The sequence below is a fragment of the Lepidochelys kempii genome, chromosome 9 (genome assembly GCF_965140265.1).
Source record: "Lepidochelys kempii isolate rLepKem1 chromosome 9, rLepKem1.hap2, whole genome shotgun sequence".
Lineage (NCBI taxonomy): Eukaryota > Metazoa > Chordata > Testudines > Cheloniidae > Lepidochelys > Lepidochelys kempii.
Genome location: NC_133264.1, coordinates 65336232 through 65351446, shown reverse-complemented (window position 1 = coordinate 65351446; position 15215 = coordinate 65336232). Strand labels below are relative to the sequence as shown.

At 42.8% G+C, this 15215-nt stretch overlaps 1 protein-coding gene across 6 annotated transcripts in view; it reads right to left on the bottom strand.

Moving 5' to 3' along the window:
- Positions 1-361: 361 nt before the first annotated feature.
- PCDH19 (protocadherin 19) overlaps positions 362-15215 on the bottom strand; it is a 113216-nt gene continuing 98362 nt past the window's right edge. For 4 of the 6 annotated variants that reach the window (XM_073360845.1, XM_073360846.1, XM_073360847.1 and 1 more), the window contains one exon: positions 362-6340. In XM_073360845.1, the coding sequence (XP_073216946.1) occupies positions 5751-6340 (590 nt within the window). In that variant the 3' untranslated portion in view covers positions 362-5750. The remainder of the gene's footprint in view (positions 6341-15215) is intronic. The other 2 variants (XM_073360851.1, XM_073360850.1) reach the window with 2 other exon arrangements.

The following is a 15215-nucleotide window of genomic DNA, read 5'->3' as shown; positions in this document are numbered from 1 at the left end:
ACAATGAAGAAGGAAAGGGGGCGAACACCCACTTTTTTCCCTTCCTTTGCAGTTCACGTTTAAGCCCTCCACATGGGCTGTAAGTGGAATTTAAATGGAAGAGAGGGGCTTAAGTGGTCCCAATGCATTTACAGTGAATTTCACCCTCCCGTGAACCTATTATAGATCTGAGATTTAAAACATTTCAAAATAAGGCTGCTATGTTAAAACTGGGCAGTTGCCTCTGGATATTACAGTATCCATTTTAGCACCAGCTGAAATTCTACAGGGTTAAGAAAAGACCATGTGAATAGCTCTGTCTGCATTGGTTTCTGCCAGGCCAACAAGCTGAGGTAATCACAAGCAAACCCTCTTAGTCATATTTAACCAAACACTTATTTTCCATTTTATTCAATAATTGCCTTTAATACTAAAATGGGGGGGAGGGGAGAAATCACATTGAAGTGGAAAACAAAGGTCTCATCAGATGAGAGAAACAATGTGGCAGGTACACCATTTTGAAACAGAACTGTAATAATTTAATAAAGCTGCTTTATCATCTTCATAAAATAGACAGAATGGTGATTTTTTTTCCATATTTTTGTTTACAATGATTCCATCACTGTGAAAATGTACATAACATACATATCAGCATATACAACTATTTATTCTTCATATAATCAGCAACAGAGACACCTTGATGAATCGTACTGTACTTAAGTCCCACTGAAATCCGCCTTGCTTTCGCGGGCAATTATGGTGTCATCAGGCTGGTCAGCAGGCTACAGAAGCTTGTAGCTCTAAGACTTAAGATCTTCTGCAACCAATACCTTAGCATTTGAATAGTGCAAGGAGGTATTTGTTGCTGAAAACTAGCTTGCACTCGGTCAGCTCTTGTCACTAAAGATTATATCCCAGCTCATATCAGCTGAACATCAGCTGATGCCAGTAAAGAATCCATTTCACCAAGGCTTGCAACAGAGTTAGCTGGGTTCTTCTGGTAAGGTTAAATGCACCTCGTAAGTTGGATAAAAGATTATCTGTAGCGGCAAAAGCAGCTGTAGCAACAAGATCATCCATTTCCCCCAATGACAGACAAATGTGTTTCTATTCGTCATTAGTTTTTTTTTCCCCCAGAGTAATTTCAACATATTAATCAGACAGTGTGTTCTTCACAAAAGCAACTTGTTTCCTATTTGAAAAAAAAGTAATTCACTTCTGCACAATATGTGATCCACAGGCCATCTCCAGCTTCACAATAAAACAGGGATAACCGCAACAACTTCATCAGGACAATGCATTAAGTGCTTATGGATTATTTTTTAAACCATCAATCCACCCTCCCGTAACCCTTCCCTCCCACATTCCCCCTTGTATATATCAGCATAAAAATAAAACCAGTGCTGCAAGATTTCAATGTAAGGAAAAGAAAATTCCACTTGTGAAAGGATTTTCTAAAGAGATTCTATCAAGTAGGTAAATATTACACTTTGAGCAGAGCATGTCATGAATTTACTCATGGACTGTATCTTTGGGGTCTGAAATCCAGAGGTGCTGCATGCACAATGCAGTATTGGTTTCATTTTGGGTTGTGGATGATTGGCACCTCTGGAAATCAGGCTCTTGTTAAATGTGGTATAAACTACTACACCATTCTTACTTTCCTGTGTAAATAGGTAGGCAGAGCAAGTTTGCCTGAACGAAAGATTTGGGGGGGGGGGGGAACATCACATTCAAACGATTCTCCTGTGCCGAATTTGGTAACAATATACATTCTAAAGAGAGCTTCATTACATCTTGTCCAAAAAAACCATCCTGGGTCATTCACATTTTGATGTGGTTAATTTAGCTACTTTAAAAATTATATTACAGCTCAGCCAGAAGCTCTGAACTGATTTCAAATGAGAGAGGGAAAGCAAGTAGGAATAGGAAATATTTGGAAGAGAACTCTGTGGGCGATGAACCTTTTCCAGTCCCTCTCCTGGTTCTTCTTCTCATGAGATAGCAATATGTCATGGAGGTGCCTTAGGCACTCAAGATCCCAAGCTTCAGCACAGGCCAGGATGGGAAAGACTGTTGTTTAAATGGTTTGCTTAGAGGCAGTAGGGCTTACTGACCTCTTAAAACTCCCTTTTAATAAAGAAATATTTCACATATTTTCTGGGCTGTGCTTTTATTTCTAGTGGCAAGGAATGTTTCTAATGGGTAAATCAGAGAAATATTTTATTTTTCTTTTCAGTTAGCATCTATTTTCCTCCCAGTGCCAGGCTGGTGCTGGCAGCTCAATAGTCAGAGGCCCATGTTCAGTAGAAATCAACAGCTGGACTCTTCTGTCCATTTTATATTCACCAGGTCAGGTGAGAGGGGACCCTCGCCTAGTCATTCCTTGGATGGGGAGAAGGAGGGCTGTGGGAAAGGAACAGGACAGTCCAATTTTCACAGCACAGTGTAGTGGATGGAGGAGAATCCACACTGATCGGCTATCCTCTCCTCTCCCGTGTTGCCTGATGGATTGTTGCTCTCAGTTCCATAGAAGATAACGTGCAAGCACTTCTGGGGAAAATTATTTGGCTTGGGGAGTTAAGTCCCAATCCAACCTCCCAGGAAAACCAATGGGAGACTTCAGTGGAGCTGGATCAAGATAACCCAAGGCAGGAATCATGATGTTAGTCAGTGCTGGAATTTAGCCAGAGCTCAGCCACAGAGTCAGATTACATTAAAGTAGGGTCATACTTATGTGCGTATGTTTGGGGAGAGAAGGTGGATCTATGACCTTGATCTGAACATGACCTTTTTGGCTAAATAGTTTCCTACTTGTTGCAGACATGGAGTTGTGGGGTGGGGAATGGGGCTCTCTCCTATCACAGTGAGGGGTCACGCCTTCGGCTCTCTTCAGGGAAGCCTTTTGGCTATTCCTCATCAGCTCCCTTTTGTGAAGTTACTTGAATGGCTCATTTCAGGGAAATGACCTGCCATTAATGCAGCATGACACCCACCCGTTTCAAGTCAGAAGAGGTTGCATCAAGCAATCGGATAAGTTCAGTTCACCCCATTTGCAACACACACATCCCCACCTGGGTTTGTTTACATTTGGGGGTGTGAAAATTCAAAATCTCAAGGTAACTCTTGGAAGGAGAGTTTCACTGAACTTGGTACAAAACTAATGAGCTTCCTGGATTTTGTAACAAAATCCAAGCAGTAAAACTCAGGAGTTTGAAGAAACCCAAGACTTTTTTGCGGGATCTCCAAGAGACAGCAAAAGGTTCATATAAACTTCAACTCATTTTGTCAGCTAGCCTAAGGCAACCAGAGTCTTTGAGCATCCTAAGTAGAGGCCCCTGATATCAAAAGTTTCATGATTGCCATCGGTTATCCATATGAGTGTGAAGAATATATGTGTTGGAGGGTGGGGGAACAGTACTATAGACTAATTCTGAGTTACTGCTCACACACACACACACACACACACACAAAATCCTTCTATAAACAATTTTCTGCCATCGATGAGGATTAATTTCTGCAGTTAACAAAAAGATATCTAACAAGCTTCTGTGGCTCAGTAAGTAGGGACATGAATTTTCACTGAATAAAGCTCTCAGAAGTTAACAAATACAGTAACATCATAATGAACAAACACTCATCTTAATATTACAGGCAGTCCAGTAACTTAAACTCCCCCAAAACCAACCTGTTTCTTCTATTGCTCATATAATACATCCACTTGCAAAAAATATATATTTTAATGACAGCAGAACAGCACCCCAGATATGAAAAACTAGAATAAAAAGAACATACCATTTAAAAATGAATCAAACTTCAAAATTAAAGGAAAAAAAGAAATATGGCTCAGTTTTAGAGGGACAGATGCAGTCACATCTACTAAGGGGATTCCATCTGCATGAGGTAGCAATCAACACCAATAAAGAAAACTTTAGTGATTTCATCAGAAGTTCCTTTTGATAAATTATTTTCAAACTCCTGGATCCAGAAGACATACTGGTAATGTACCAATTGGAGTAGTTAAAAACTCAATCATATCCATTTTATCCACCTTCTCTAAAGAAAAGAAATGACTGGAGCTTATTCGATTTCTAGGACAATAACAATTGGAGGCTCTTTTCCTGATGACATTTTTAATTTAAATAAATCAAAGTAATGAGAATGTTATCAAGATACATTAGTACTGGGAAGTCTGTTTCTCTAGAAACCATTGTTTTCAGTTCATTGGCAGAGCAAATGTTAGCAATATCTGTATTTTTCCCTCCCTCATAATGAACTGTTACGCTCTAATGAATATTCTTTTTGGTAGAAAAGTCTGTCAAATAAAGGGTTACTAATTCACAAACCATCATCCTCCACCCCACCCCACCCCACTCAAAACTAATCTGAACTATTATGTAGTGCAGGAGAGCAGAGAATATACAATGCTGTGAAAATCTTTACAGCTCCCCTCCTTTCTACAAAATGGCTGTTCAAGTAGCTAAAATGGTCTTTTTTCTTTTAAAAATCAATTTTATATGTGCAAATTTGTAACCACATAAAATTATGAGAAAAAATAATGTCTCTTTTTTCTTCTCCATATGGAAGGCACATTAATTTGATTAGTAGTGGTGTTACATTTCACCTGTCTGTCCCTACACGTATATCCTTCTATTGCTTACTCTATACCTATTTATGATGCAGGATAAACAGAAATAATACCACTCTAAAATCCCTCCCATGATGAGATACACACACTCACGCAGGTACTTAGTGTAATCATGACTGGGGGAATGTTGAATCAGGAAGTGTGTGTCTAACCAAGATGCTAATTTAGATCTGTTATACAATTCCCTCGCTTTGAGATGATTAGAAACAGGGAAGATCTAAACCTGGGAACTAATAACTTACGGAGAAGCTTTTCCATGCAGTGCCTTGACATTACACACAAAAAAAAAAAAAGATCTCAAAACGTTCAGCCCGCTGCATCTGACAACTGCAAATTAGGCAGCAGAATATCCCCCAAATGACTTTCCACAATGATCTATTATAGCACTGTGAAAACAAGTATAGGATGTATGGGGTGCTGGAGGATAAGATGGGGGGAAAACACTCCTAACATTGGCTTTAAAAGTAGCAGTTTCCCCAAGTTTTAAATATATCTGTGTTTTTTTAAACTTGAAAGCCTTTTGCCATCACTAGACAGACAGTAATTTGCAATATCAAATACGGTAACAGTACAGATAGGCATGTGATAGCAAAAGGATTCTTAATGCAGGGGTGTCCACAGCAAAATAGCAACATTTTAAAGTACAAACAGCCTTGTGTTAGGCAAATATTAAAACTCATTGAATTGTTCTTTTAACAGTGGTACACAAGAAATGGCCATTAAATTGTATTGACTACAAAAACATCAGGGTGATTATTAAAGATGGCCGGATAAGGAGTTTTCAATTCAATTCATTACAAAGAATGGCAATTTATTATAGAGAGTTTTGATATATAAAAATATATAAATTGAAAATACTCCATACATAATACTTCTTTATAACTGAACTGGTCTCACCTTCACCCCCACCCCGTGACAAAAGAAAAACAAGCTAATTTGCTTCAACTGAACACCCCTGCTGGTTGCTGAAACAAGTGGGATTGTCACATTAACGATAGCTTCATTTATAAACAATACATTTAGGGAAAGCTCTTAAATACAGCAATTTGTGAACCACTGGTAAGCAATTAAAAACAATATGCACTTGTAGTAGTGTTGGTTCTCCTTTTTTATATGGTGCCATTTAGAGCACTATGTCTTTTAGTCTCTTCACTCCTGGTGAGTCTTTTTCTCTACATTCTTGCAGAAGTGGGTTAATTTCATGCATTATATTTTCACTGTCTGCCCCTCTAGGCTCTGCTTCGGTGGGCCGAGAAGGGCCATTGTTTACAAATTGCTCCAGGTCGCGATTTACCGGGCAGTGCATTATGTTGTATGAGACTGAAGGTTTGCTAGACAGGGGACTCTTCAGATGAAGGGGTGACGTGATCGGGCTCACAGCTTCGCAGCCGTTCCCCGCTTCACGGACTGCACCATTTACCTTTGGGCTGCAGATGGGCAGATCCACTGTTCTTTTGCCTTTCAGGTTGACGATACGCTCGTCGGCCAGGGGTTCACTCCCATCTTTGCCAAACGTTGCAAAAGTTCTTTTTGTACTACAGTCTTCATAAGACTCTGTATCCACAGTGGTAGCTTCTATAGAGAGTGCCATGACATTCCTTCCATGCTCGGGGGATTTTGCACGACTGGGGACAGAGTTCCGGGGCATCCAGCATCTATCTGAGTGACCAAGGATCCGACACTCTTCCCTACAATGAAATCCATCAGTTTGATCTGTGTGAAGAAAATACAATGGCTTATGAAATTGAGGATTCTTTCTTTCTGGAAGCTGATCCTGCAATCCTTACTCACACATGTGGTACATAGAAACTAACTCCAAAGTCCCATCAGATATCATGGTGTAAATACTTATATACTCACACACACACAGACAATCTAAGTATTCATCACCAGAGTAGGATGTGCTAGGACATGGATACTGGCTTCCAGGGGATTCTCAGGAAGTTTGCAGGATCAGACCCTTTCTATTATGCCTACGTAAATGTTAGTTACTTTCAAACAAACAGCAGACATTTTTAAAAAGTGACATTTTAAAGGGGCATTTTATTGCATTTTTTATTATTCTTATTATTTTAACGGGCTGAAGTTCAATTTCCAACAGGTTGTGTGTCATTTGCTTTTTGCTGCTACCAGAACTAAAACCTAAAGGGAAACAACTTACGATAGGAAATAAATTAAAACGGGTTTGTCTCATGTGTCAAGCTGCTTAGAGTCAGCATTTCTGTTTTCAGTAACCAATGCTAAAAGGCACTCTGCTTTAACTTTGTTCAACATGAAAAATCTGAGCATAAATTCTACATCTGGGATTGCCATTTGTTTGTATTTTTGTTGATTTTTACATTTTGCTTAATTCCCTGTTGGCCTCCCACACAATTGCAGAGGCTTTGTAAATAACCAGCACCATCTCCTTCCACTGAAGATTAAATTTGTCACTCCCAGCACTTGATCTCCATTCGTATGGGAATAATAAAGATTCTCTCCCTGCTGTCTGCTCCAGAACCTAAGGCTGCAACTAGCAGCATTTCCATTGTTGATATGCGGGATAATATTTTGCACTTCTACAGCACCTTTTATCTCAAAGCTTTTTACAAAAACTAAGGATCACATTTTCAATCTCTGCTCAAAATCATATCAGGTAGGATTGTCACAGGGGGAATCTATTCCTCCAATAGTGGCCAGAGCTCATTATGCTGGGGTTTTGGTCAGTGAATCTGCATAGTTTGTGAACCCACTGGCCACATCCATGGCACACACAGGGTGTGGAGTTCCCCTACGCAACCACTTTGTGGCCAGTCCTCCCTGTGAAGAAGAAATTCTGTGGTTCTGCACCTTTTTCAGGACTCCCACATTCAAGCAAGAGAACACATTTTCCCCTTGTACATCACACAGTTCTTTTGTGAACTTGGAAAATATTATCCCCCTTCTATAAATGGTCAAATAAGACACACAGAAGTTCAGTGACTTGTCTGAAGTGCTAATGTGAATCTGTGGCAGAGCTGGGAATAGAATCCAGAAGTCTTGACTCTCACTGCCTTGTCCTAAGAACTAGACCATTTAATACAGATAACATCCCAGGTTTTTCCAGTATTTGCTTTTGACTCTAGTGTTTTCTTCATTTGATCAGAACTTGTAGCTGAAGACAACTCAGTAAACCTTTGCAAAGCACACACATTTCATTCAAAATTACGTAGCAAAGGTTCTCAAACTGTGGTCTGCAGACCACCAGTGGTCCACAAGCTCCATTCAGGAGGTCCATGGATAGTTCCTTCTAAGGTGCACGCCTGGGCGACCACACACAAAAGAATGAAGGGCCACCCACCTAATTAGTGGAGCTGCGCAGGCATGGCTCCACTAATTAGGTGCCCGGACCCCAGAGAAGATGCACATGTAAGGTGAGATGCAGATGGGAGGGGGCAATGGGGTGGGAAGAGGGGGTGGGGGGAATATGGGATGTGCAGGGCTGCAGCGGCCAGAGAAAGAGGTGACTTTCCCTAGCTCCAGGGCTGCGGCTGCCAGGGAGAGACCCCCACTCCTTCCCAGCCCCAGCTCGGGGGCTGCCGCTGCAGGGGAGAGACGCCCACTCCCTTCCAGCCCCAGCTCGGGGGCTGCGAGGGCACATCCATCGCATTAGAAAGGTAAGACTACTGATATTAAAATATGAGTTGTGTGCTTTTATTTGTAGAACAAAAAAACATTAATTATTATTAAGGGTTTTTTATATAGCACTTTTATCCAAAGCGCTTTACAATAGTTAGCTAACGGTACAAACAACATTTGGAAAGATCATTAAGTGGTCTGCCGAGACCATCAGCAATTTTCAAGTGGTCCATGAAAAAAAAAAGTTTGAGAACCACTGTTATGTAGCATATTCTTATTGTAACTTGTACACAAATAAACTAACTACCCAGTGTGGTCAAGAGTTAATGTTAATAATAATACAATAATGCATTCAGTCCTTGCCAGTTTGAAATACTGAAACCCACAGAGGTGCAGACTCAGCTTTGGTTTGCTTCCTGTCCACCTGAAAACAGTTCGTTTTGATGCTTTGTACTTCTGTGCACATCACCTCAGCTTTTCAGATACATTTGTATTTCTACCACATTCTAGCACAAGGGCGGCTGATAAAAATTCTCAGCACATAGCACAATGCACCAAAATATGAGCAGCTTAACACTTACAGAGAATCAGCTAGTAAAAAGCAAACCTAGAAAAAAGAGAGAAAAACCAATTCATTGAAAATCTATGTCTAAAATGTTAGCAATTTCTCTACATCACAGCAGCTACCCCATTGTACAAAAGGCAATGTTGACTGGCTGTGCAGGAGGTCTGGATTTCAGTAGCCTTCTCTACAGTGTTTTCAGAGAATGATGTGCTCAGCTTTACATGTAGAACAACCTCCATTAGGAGCTGCCTAAATGCTGTTATACTTTGATTTTGTTACTTTCAGTTACTGCTCTGTCTGGGAGGTGAATGGTTCCCTCCTTTGGCTTGTTATTGACAAATGGTTAGGTATTTGTTTTCAGAAAGTCATCTATAGCCTGCATAGCAGAACTGATTGGAATCCATGAATAGCAGGGGTTGGGAAGAGCTGGGGAATGTTAAATTTATGGACATTGTTTGATTTCTTTTAAGAAGAAAATTACTGATTGTGAAAGATGCAGGACTGACTCCCTGTTTATTCCCAGAAACTGGTACAGTGCAGGTAGCATAACAGCTAGCTTTGCCAGGTTGTTCCTATCCCCCACAATAGGCCTCAACTTTGTTCTGGAGACCATCTCAAAAAGTAAGATGGCGGCTTCATCTCTGTGCCACGTAACTTGCTGGACTCACTACAGAGATTGTTAGCTCTGGTAGCAGGTTTCAGATGTCCACAAGGAACTGCACTGACACAAGCTAATTCATAGAATCATAGAATCACAGAATATCAGGGTTGGAAGGGACCTCAGGAGGTCATCTAGTCCAACCCCTTGCTCAAAGCAGGACCGATCCCTGACTAAATCATCCCAGCCAGGGCTTTGTCAAGCCTGACCTTAAAAACTTCTAGAGAAGGAGATTCCACCACCTCCCTAGGTAACGCATTCCAGTGTTTCACCACCCTCATAGTGAAAAAGTTTTTCTTAATATCCAACCTAAATCTCCCCCACTGCAACTTGAACCATTACTCCTTGTTTTGTCATCTGCTACCATTGAGAACAGTCTAGACCCATCCTCTTTGGAACCGCCTTTCAGGTGGTTGAAAGCAGCTATCAAATCCCCCCTCATTCTTCTCTTCTGAAGACTAAACATCCCCAGTTCCCTCAGCCTCTCCTCATAAGTCATGTGTTCCAGTCCCCTAATCATTTTTGTTGCCCTCCGCTGGACTCTTTCCAATTTTTCCACATCCTTCTTGTAGTGTGGGGCCCAAAACTGGACACAGTACTCCAGATGAGGCCTCACCAATGTCGAATAGAGGGGAACAATCACGTCCCTCGATCTGCTGGCGATACCCCTACTTATAAATCCCAAAATGCCATTGGCCTTCTTGGCAACAAGGGCACACTGTTGACTCATATCCAACTTCTCATCCACTGTAACCCCTAGGTCCTTTTCTGCAGAACTGCTGCCAAGCCATTCGGTCCCTAGTCTGTAGCAGTGCATTGGATTCTTCTGTCCTAAGTGCAGGACTCTGCACTTGTCCTTGTTGAACCTCATCAGATTTCTTTTGGCCCAATCCTCCAATTTGTCTAGGTCCCTCTGTATCCTATCCCTACCCTCCAGCGTATCTACCACTCCTCCCAGTTTAGTGTCATCTGCAAACTTGCTGAGGGTGCAATCCACACCATCCTCCAGATCATTTATGAAGATATTGAACAAAACCGGCCCCAGGACCGACCCCTGGGGCACTCCACTTGATACCGGCTGCCAACTAGACATGGAGCCATTGATCACTACCCGTTGAGCCCGACAATCTAGCCAGCTTTCTATCCACCTTATAGTCCATTCATCCAGCCCATACTTCTTTAACTTGCTGACAAGAATACTGTGGGAGACAGTGTCAAAAGCTTTGCTAAAGTCAAGGAACAACATGTCCACTGCTTTCCCTTCATCCACAGAGCCAGTTATCTCGTCATAGAAGGCAATTAGATTAGTCAGGCATGACTTGCCCTTGGTGAATCCATGCTGACTGTTCCTGATCACTTTCCTCTCCTCTAAGTGCTTCAGAATTGATTCCTTGAGGACCTGCTCCATGATTTTTCCAGGGACTGAGGTGAGGCTGACTGGCCTGTAGTTCCCAGGATCTTCCCTCTTCCCTTTTTAAAAGATGGGCACTACATTAGCCTTTTTCCAGTCATCTGGGATCTCTCCCGATCGCCATGGAGTTTTCAAAGATAACAGCCAATGGCTCTGCAATCACATCCGCCAACTCCTTTAGCACTCTCAGATGCAAAGCATCCGGCCCCAGGGACTTTGTGCTCTTCCAGCCTTTCTAAATAGTCCCGAACCACTTCTTTCTCCACAGAGGGCTGGTTACCTTCTCCCTATGCTGTGCTGCCCAGTGCAGTAGGCTGGGAGCTGACCTTGTTCGTGAAGACAGAGGCAAAAAAAGCATTGAGTACATTAGCTTTTTCCACATCCTCTGTCACTAGGTTGCCTCCCTCATTCAGTAAGGGGCCCACACTTTCCTTGAGTTTCTTCTTGTTGCTAACATACCTGAAGAAACCCTTCTTGTTACTCTTAACATCTCTTGCTAGCTGCAACTCCAGCTGTGATTTGGCCTTCCTGATTTCACTCCTGCAAGCCCGAGCAATATTTTTATACTCATCCCTGGTCATTTGTCCAATCTTCCACTTCTTGTGAGCTTCTTTTTTGTATTTAAGAGCAGCAAGGATTTCACTGTTAAGCCAAGTTGGTCGCCTGCCATATTTACTATTCTTTCTACACATCGGGATGGTTTGTCCCTGTAATCTCAATAAGGATTCTTTAAAATACAGCCAGCTCTCCTGGACTCCTTTCCCCCTCATGTTATTCTCCCAGGGGATCTTGCCCATCAGTTCCCTGAGGGAGTCAATTCCTTTTGCAAAAGCCACAAAATGGCAGACAACAACAACTTTGGCTCCCTTCAGATGGCTTGGGCTCTCAGATACCATGCTGATCAGCATGGCATGGATGACCAGGACTTAATCTGAAGTAATATTTTATAAGATTATATTTTAATTTTATATATTATAATATTATATTATATATATTATATATTATATAGTATAATATTATAATTTAATTTTAATATATTTTAATATTAATATTTTATAATATTATAATCTGAAGTAATATTCTCCATTATAGATGCCAAGGGCAGGTGTGCTAGAGGTAAGCACAGGAATTTCCTTTCCTCTTCCAGTGCACCTATGCAAGAGGCAAACATAACTGAGTTTCTAGTGCTCCAGCAGGGCTAAGCACTGATCCCAGAAAGATGACGTTAACGTACGTGACCACAGCTCCAACCCATCTATGCACTAGCCTGCGGCCACTGTGGAGCAGCCTGAACCCAAGGGAGGAATACCTGTAGAACAGGTGTAATAACTGCCACACATGTGCAGGCTCCCTCTCGCTCCCCTGATGCATTCTGTATGCTCCTGTACCACGCAGGCACAACACCTCTGCGCAGTGCTGGTCTCCTTAGCATAGCTCCAGTTCACCCAGCCATCACAGCACCCACAATAGTTATTCACATTCATGTGCTGGTCCTTTAAAGCAATATTTTTAAACTATCCGAAATAAGAAGACAGGAAATTCTTTACAGCTCTAGACCTGCCTGAGTCAATACAATTGTTGCGGTCTGTACTAAAAACATTCCTAATGTGAGGAGCAAAGCACAGGTAATAATCACACAGTGCAGTGCACACAATGCAGAAACAACAGGGAGGCAGCTGGCAGTAGGGGACTTCCTGGAACTGGGCAGGAAGATTGCCTGGATCCTTGAATGAGCAAGGTGGGAGCAAGCAAGCTGACAGAGTGGATGGGGCGGGGCGGGTGGTGTCACTGATACGCCACGGAGGCACCAACAGGAAGTAAAGGGAGGAGAGAACAAAGGAGTGGCTGGGAACAGTAAAGAGGTAATAGCTTTCCTTCCTGCAGCAAGGCAGACAATTGACAGCTCTGCTGCCTCCATTTCCTCTCTGCTCCACTACATGGGAGAGCCCGAGCCATGGAGCAAGCACCTGAACCCAAATAGGGCCGCATGCGTGTGACTGAATGATGGTATTCCCTGAACCCAAGTGCACTGGCCTGGGGAAAACTGGGAGGAATAAGCAGCTAAAACTGTTCTGGCAGCATGGAATTCGGACCACAACCTCAGGCTTTAAAAAAAGTCTCAATATAGGGGTCAGATTTTCCAGAGAGCTCAGCATGCTGGAAGCTGAGTGTGTTTGATGTTAAGGTCCTAGTTCTGCTGAAAATCAGCCGTAGAGGACCACACTTGGTAGGACAGTGCTGTAGGTAGGGATCACTGAACGAGCAGCATCAGCTCAGCAAGGCAAATGCTGTAAAAAAAGGCTATGATTCTGCAGCCTTCCATGCGAGAAGTGTGAAGGGGCAGGTTCTGAACCCTCTAATAAAAGGCAGCACGTGCACAAAGTAGGTTTTTCCCTAAATCTCCCTGATCCTGGATTATATTCAGAAATTAACCCAGAACAAAACATCATGGCTTATACTTAAAACAATTCAACATAATGCTTAACCCCTAACACTTTCCTAAAACAGCCACCCCGAGAACACTTCCCTTCTCTCGACTGCCTCTGCCTTTTATCTTGCTGAGCTGGAACTAATGAAATGCACTTGGCCTGGCAGATACAGCAGAAAGCTCTGCATCTCCACACAGGGTCCCTCTCACACAAACGGGAGGAATTACTTCCGCGTGGGCAAAAAGTGCTGCCATTGGAGCCTGACTGGAGCCACCACCCTTCCTTATCAGGAAGGTGTGCAAGCGCAGCATATGATCTCCTGGAAAGATCTCCTTGCATGTTCCTACTCAAGGCTTTGGAACAACCCAAACAGAGTCACTCCATCCCAGGTTTTACACAAGACCAAGTGTCTGCTGGGACATGATACTGGGGAGCATTTGGTCAGTTCTATGCACACCTCCAGATGGATGTTTTCAATGAAGCTGTTAGCATTTCACCTTAATATTGATTCCTACAATGCTAGTGTAATGGCCTCAGTGATCTAAGATACTACAGCACTTCTGAAGTCTAATCAGAAAGACAGTGGGCTACTGCTTTTAAGTCCAACCTAAATCTATGCACACCCACAACGGGAAAAAACAGTCAGAGCTGAGCATAATCCCAAACATAGAAAGATAAATAACCAACCAACCCAACCAGCTCTGGAATAAATAGACTTCTCAAAGAGTAAAGTAAAGCCCACGTTGAGCTCCAGATTTCAAACCACCTCTGTTCCCACCTCAGGGGACTAGCACAAAGGCAATTTACAATGAGCCCCAACCACACACATGTTGTGTCTGTATTGATTTTAAAGGCCTGAGCCATGCAGTCTACAGACAGAGAGGCTGGCGAGGAATGAAATTGCTTCAGAAAGGTCTGGTGGAGGAGAGAAACAAACCTGTTTCATCTGCATAAAAAAGGTATAGCCCATATTGCTAACGGGGTTGTGGGTGGGAGGGGGAGAAGGGAGGGGGAAATCGGAGCCAGGGAAGAGACTGGAACAGCATTGATCTAAAGCAACAAACTGGCACTGCAGGAATGAAATTGTGTCAGAACCGTGCCAGTTAGACCCACAGCATGTACAAAGCAGGACTACCTCACAACTGCAGCTTGCTTAGCATCTCAGCAATTTTTTTACAAAAATCTATTGTAGAAATACTTCACCAGCTTCACATACAAGTCATAAGAGAAAGGGTAAAAAACGTCTGTTAATTAAAAATCAGACCAGGATATTGGTCCCCGGAAAGGTAAAAATCACTATGATTACACTAATACAGTGTTCCTTGACCTGAGCAGCTGACACCTGAGGGGCTGATCCCCATGATTCCTTATTGATAGGCCCTATCAAATTCACAGCCATGAAAAATGTGTCATGAACCGTGAAATCTGGTCTCCTCCCCCTCCCCCCCATCAAATCTGGTCTTTTGTGTGCTTTTACCCTATACTACACAGATTTTACAGGGGACACTCGCGTTTCTCAAATTGGGGGTCCTGACCCAAAAGGGAGTTGCATGGGAGTTGCAAGGTTATTTTAGGGAGGGTCATGGTATTGCCACCCTTACTTCTGTGCTGCCTTCAGAGCTAGGCAGCTGGAGAGTGGTGGCTGTTGGCTGTGTGCCCAGCTCTGAAGGCAGTGGCCCGCCAGCAGCAGTGCAGAAGTAAGGGTGGCAATACTATACCATGCCACCTTTACTTCTGCACTGCTGCCTTCAGAGCTGAGTGGCCAGAGAGAGGCGGCTGCTGATTGGCCAGCTCTGCAGGCAGGAACGCAGAATTAAGGATGGTAATACCATTCCATCCTACTTCCGTGCTGCTGCTGGCAGCGGCTCTGCCTTCAGAGCTGGGCTCCCGGCCAGCAGCTGCCACTCTCCAGCTGCCCAGCTCTGAAG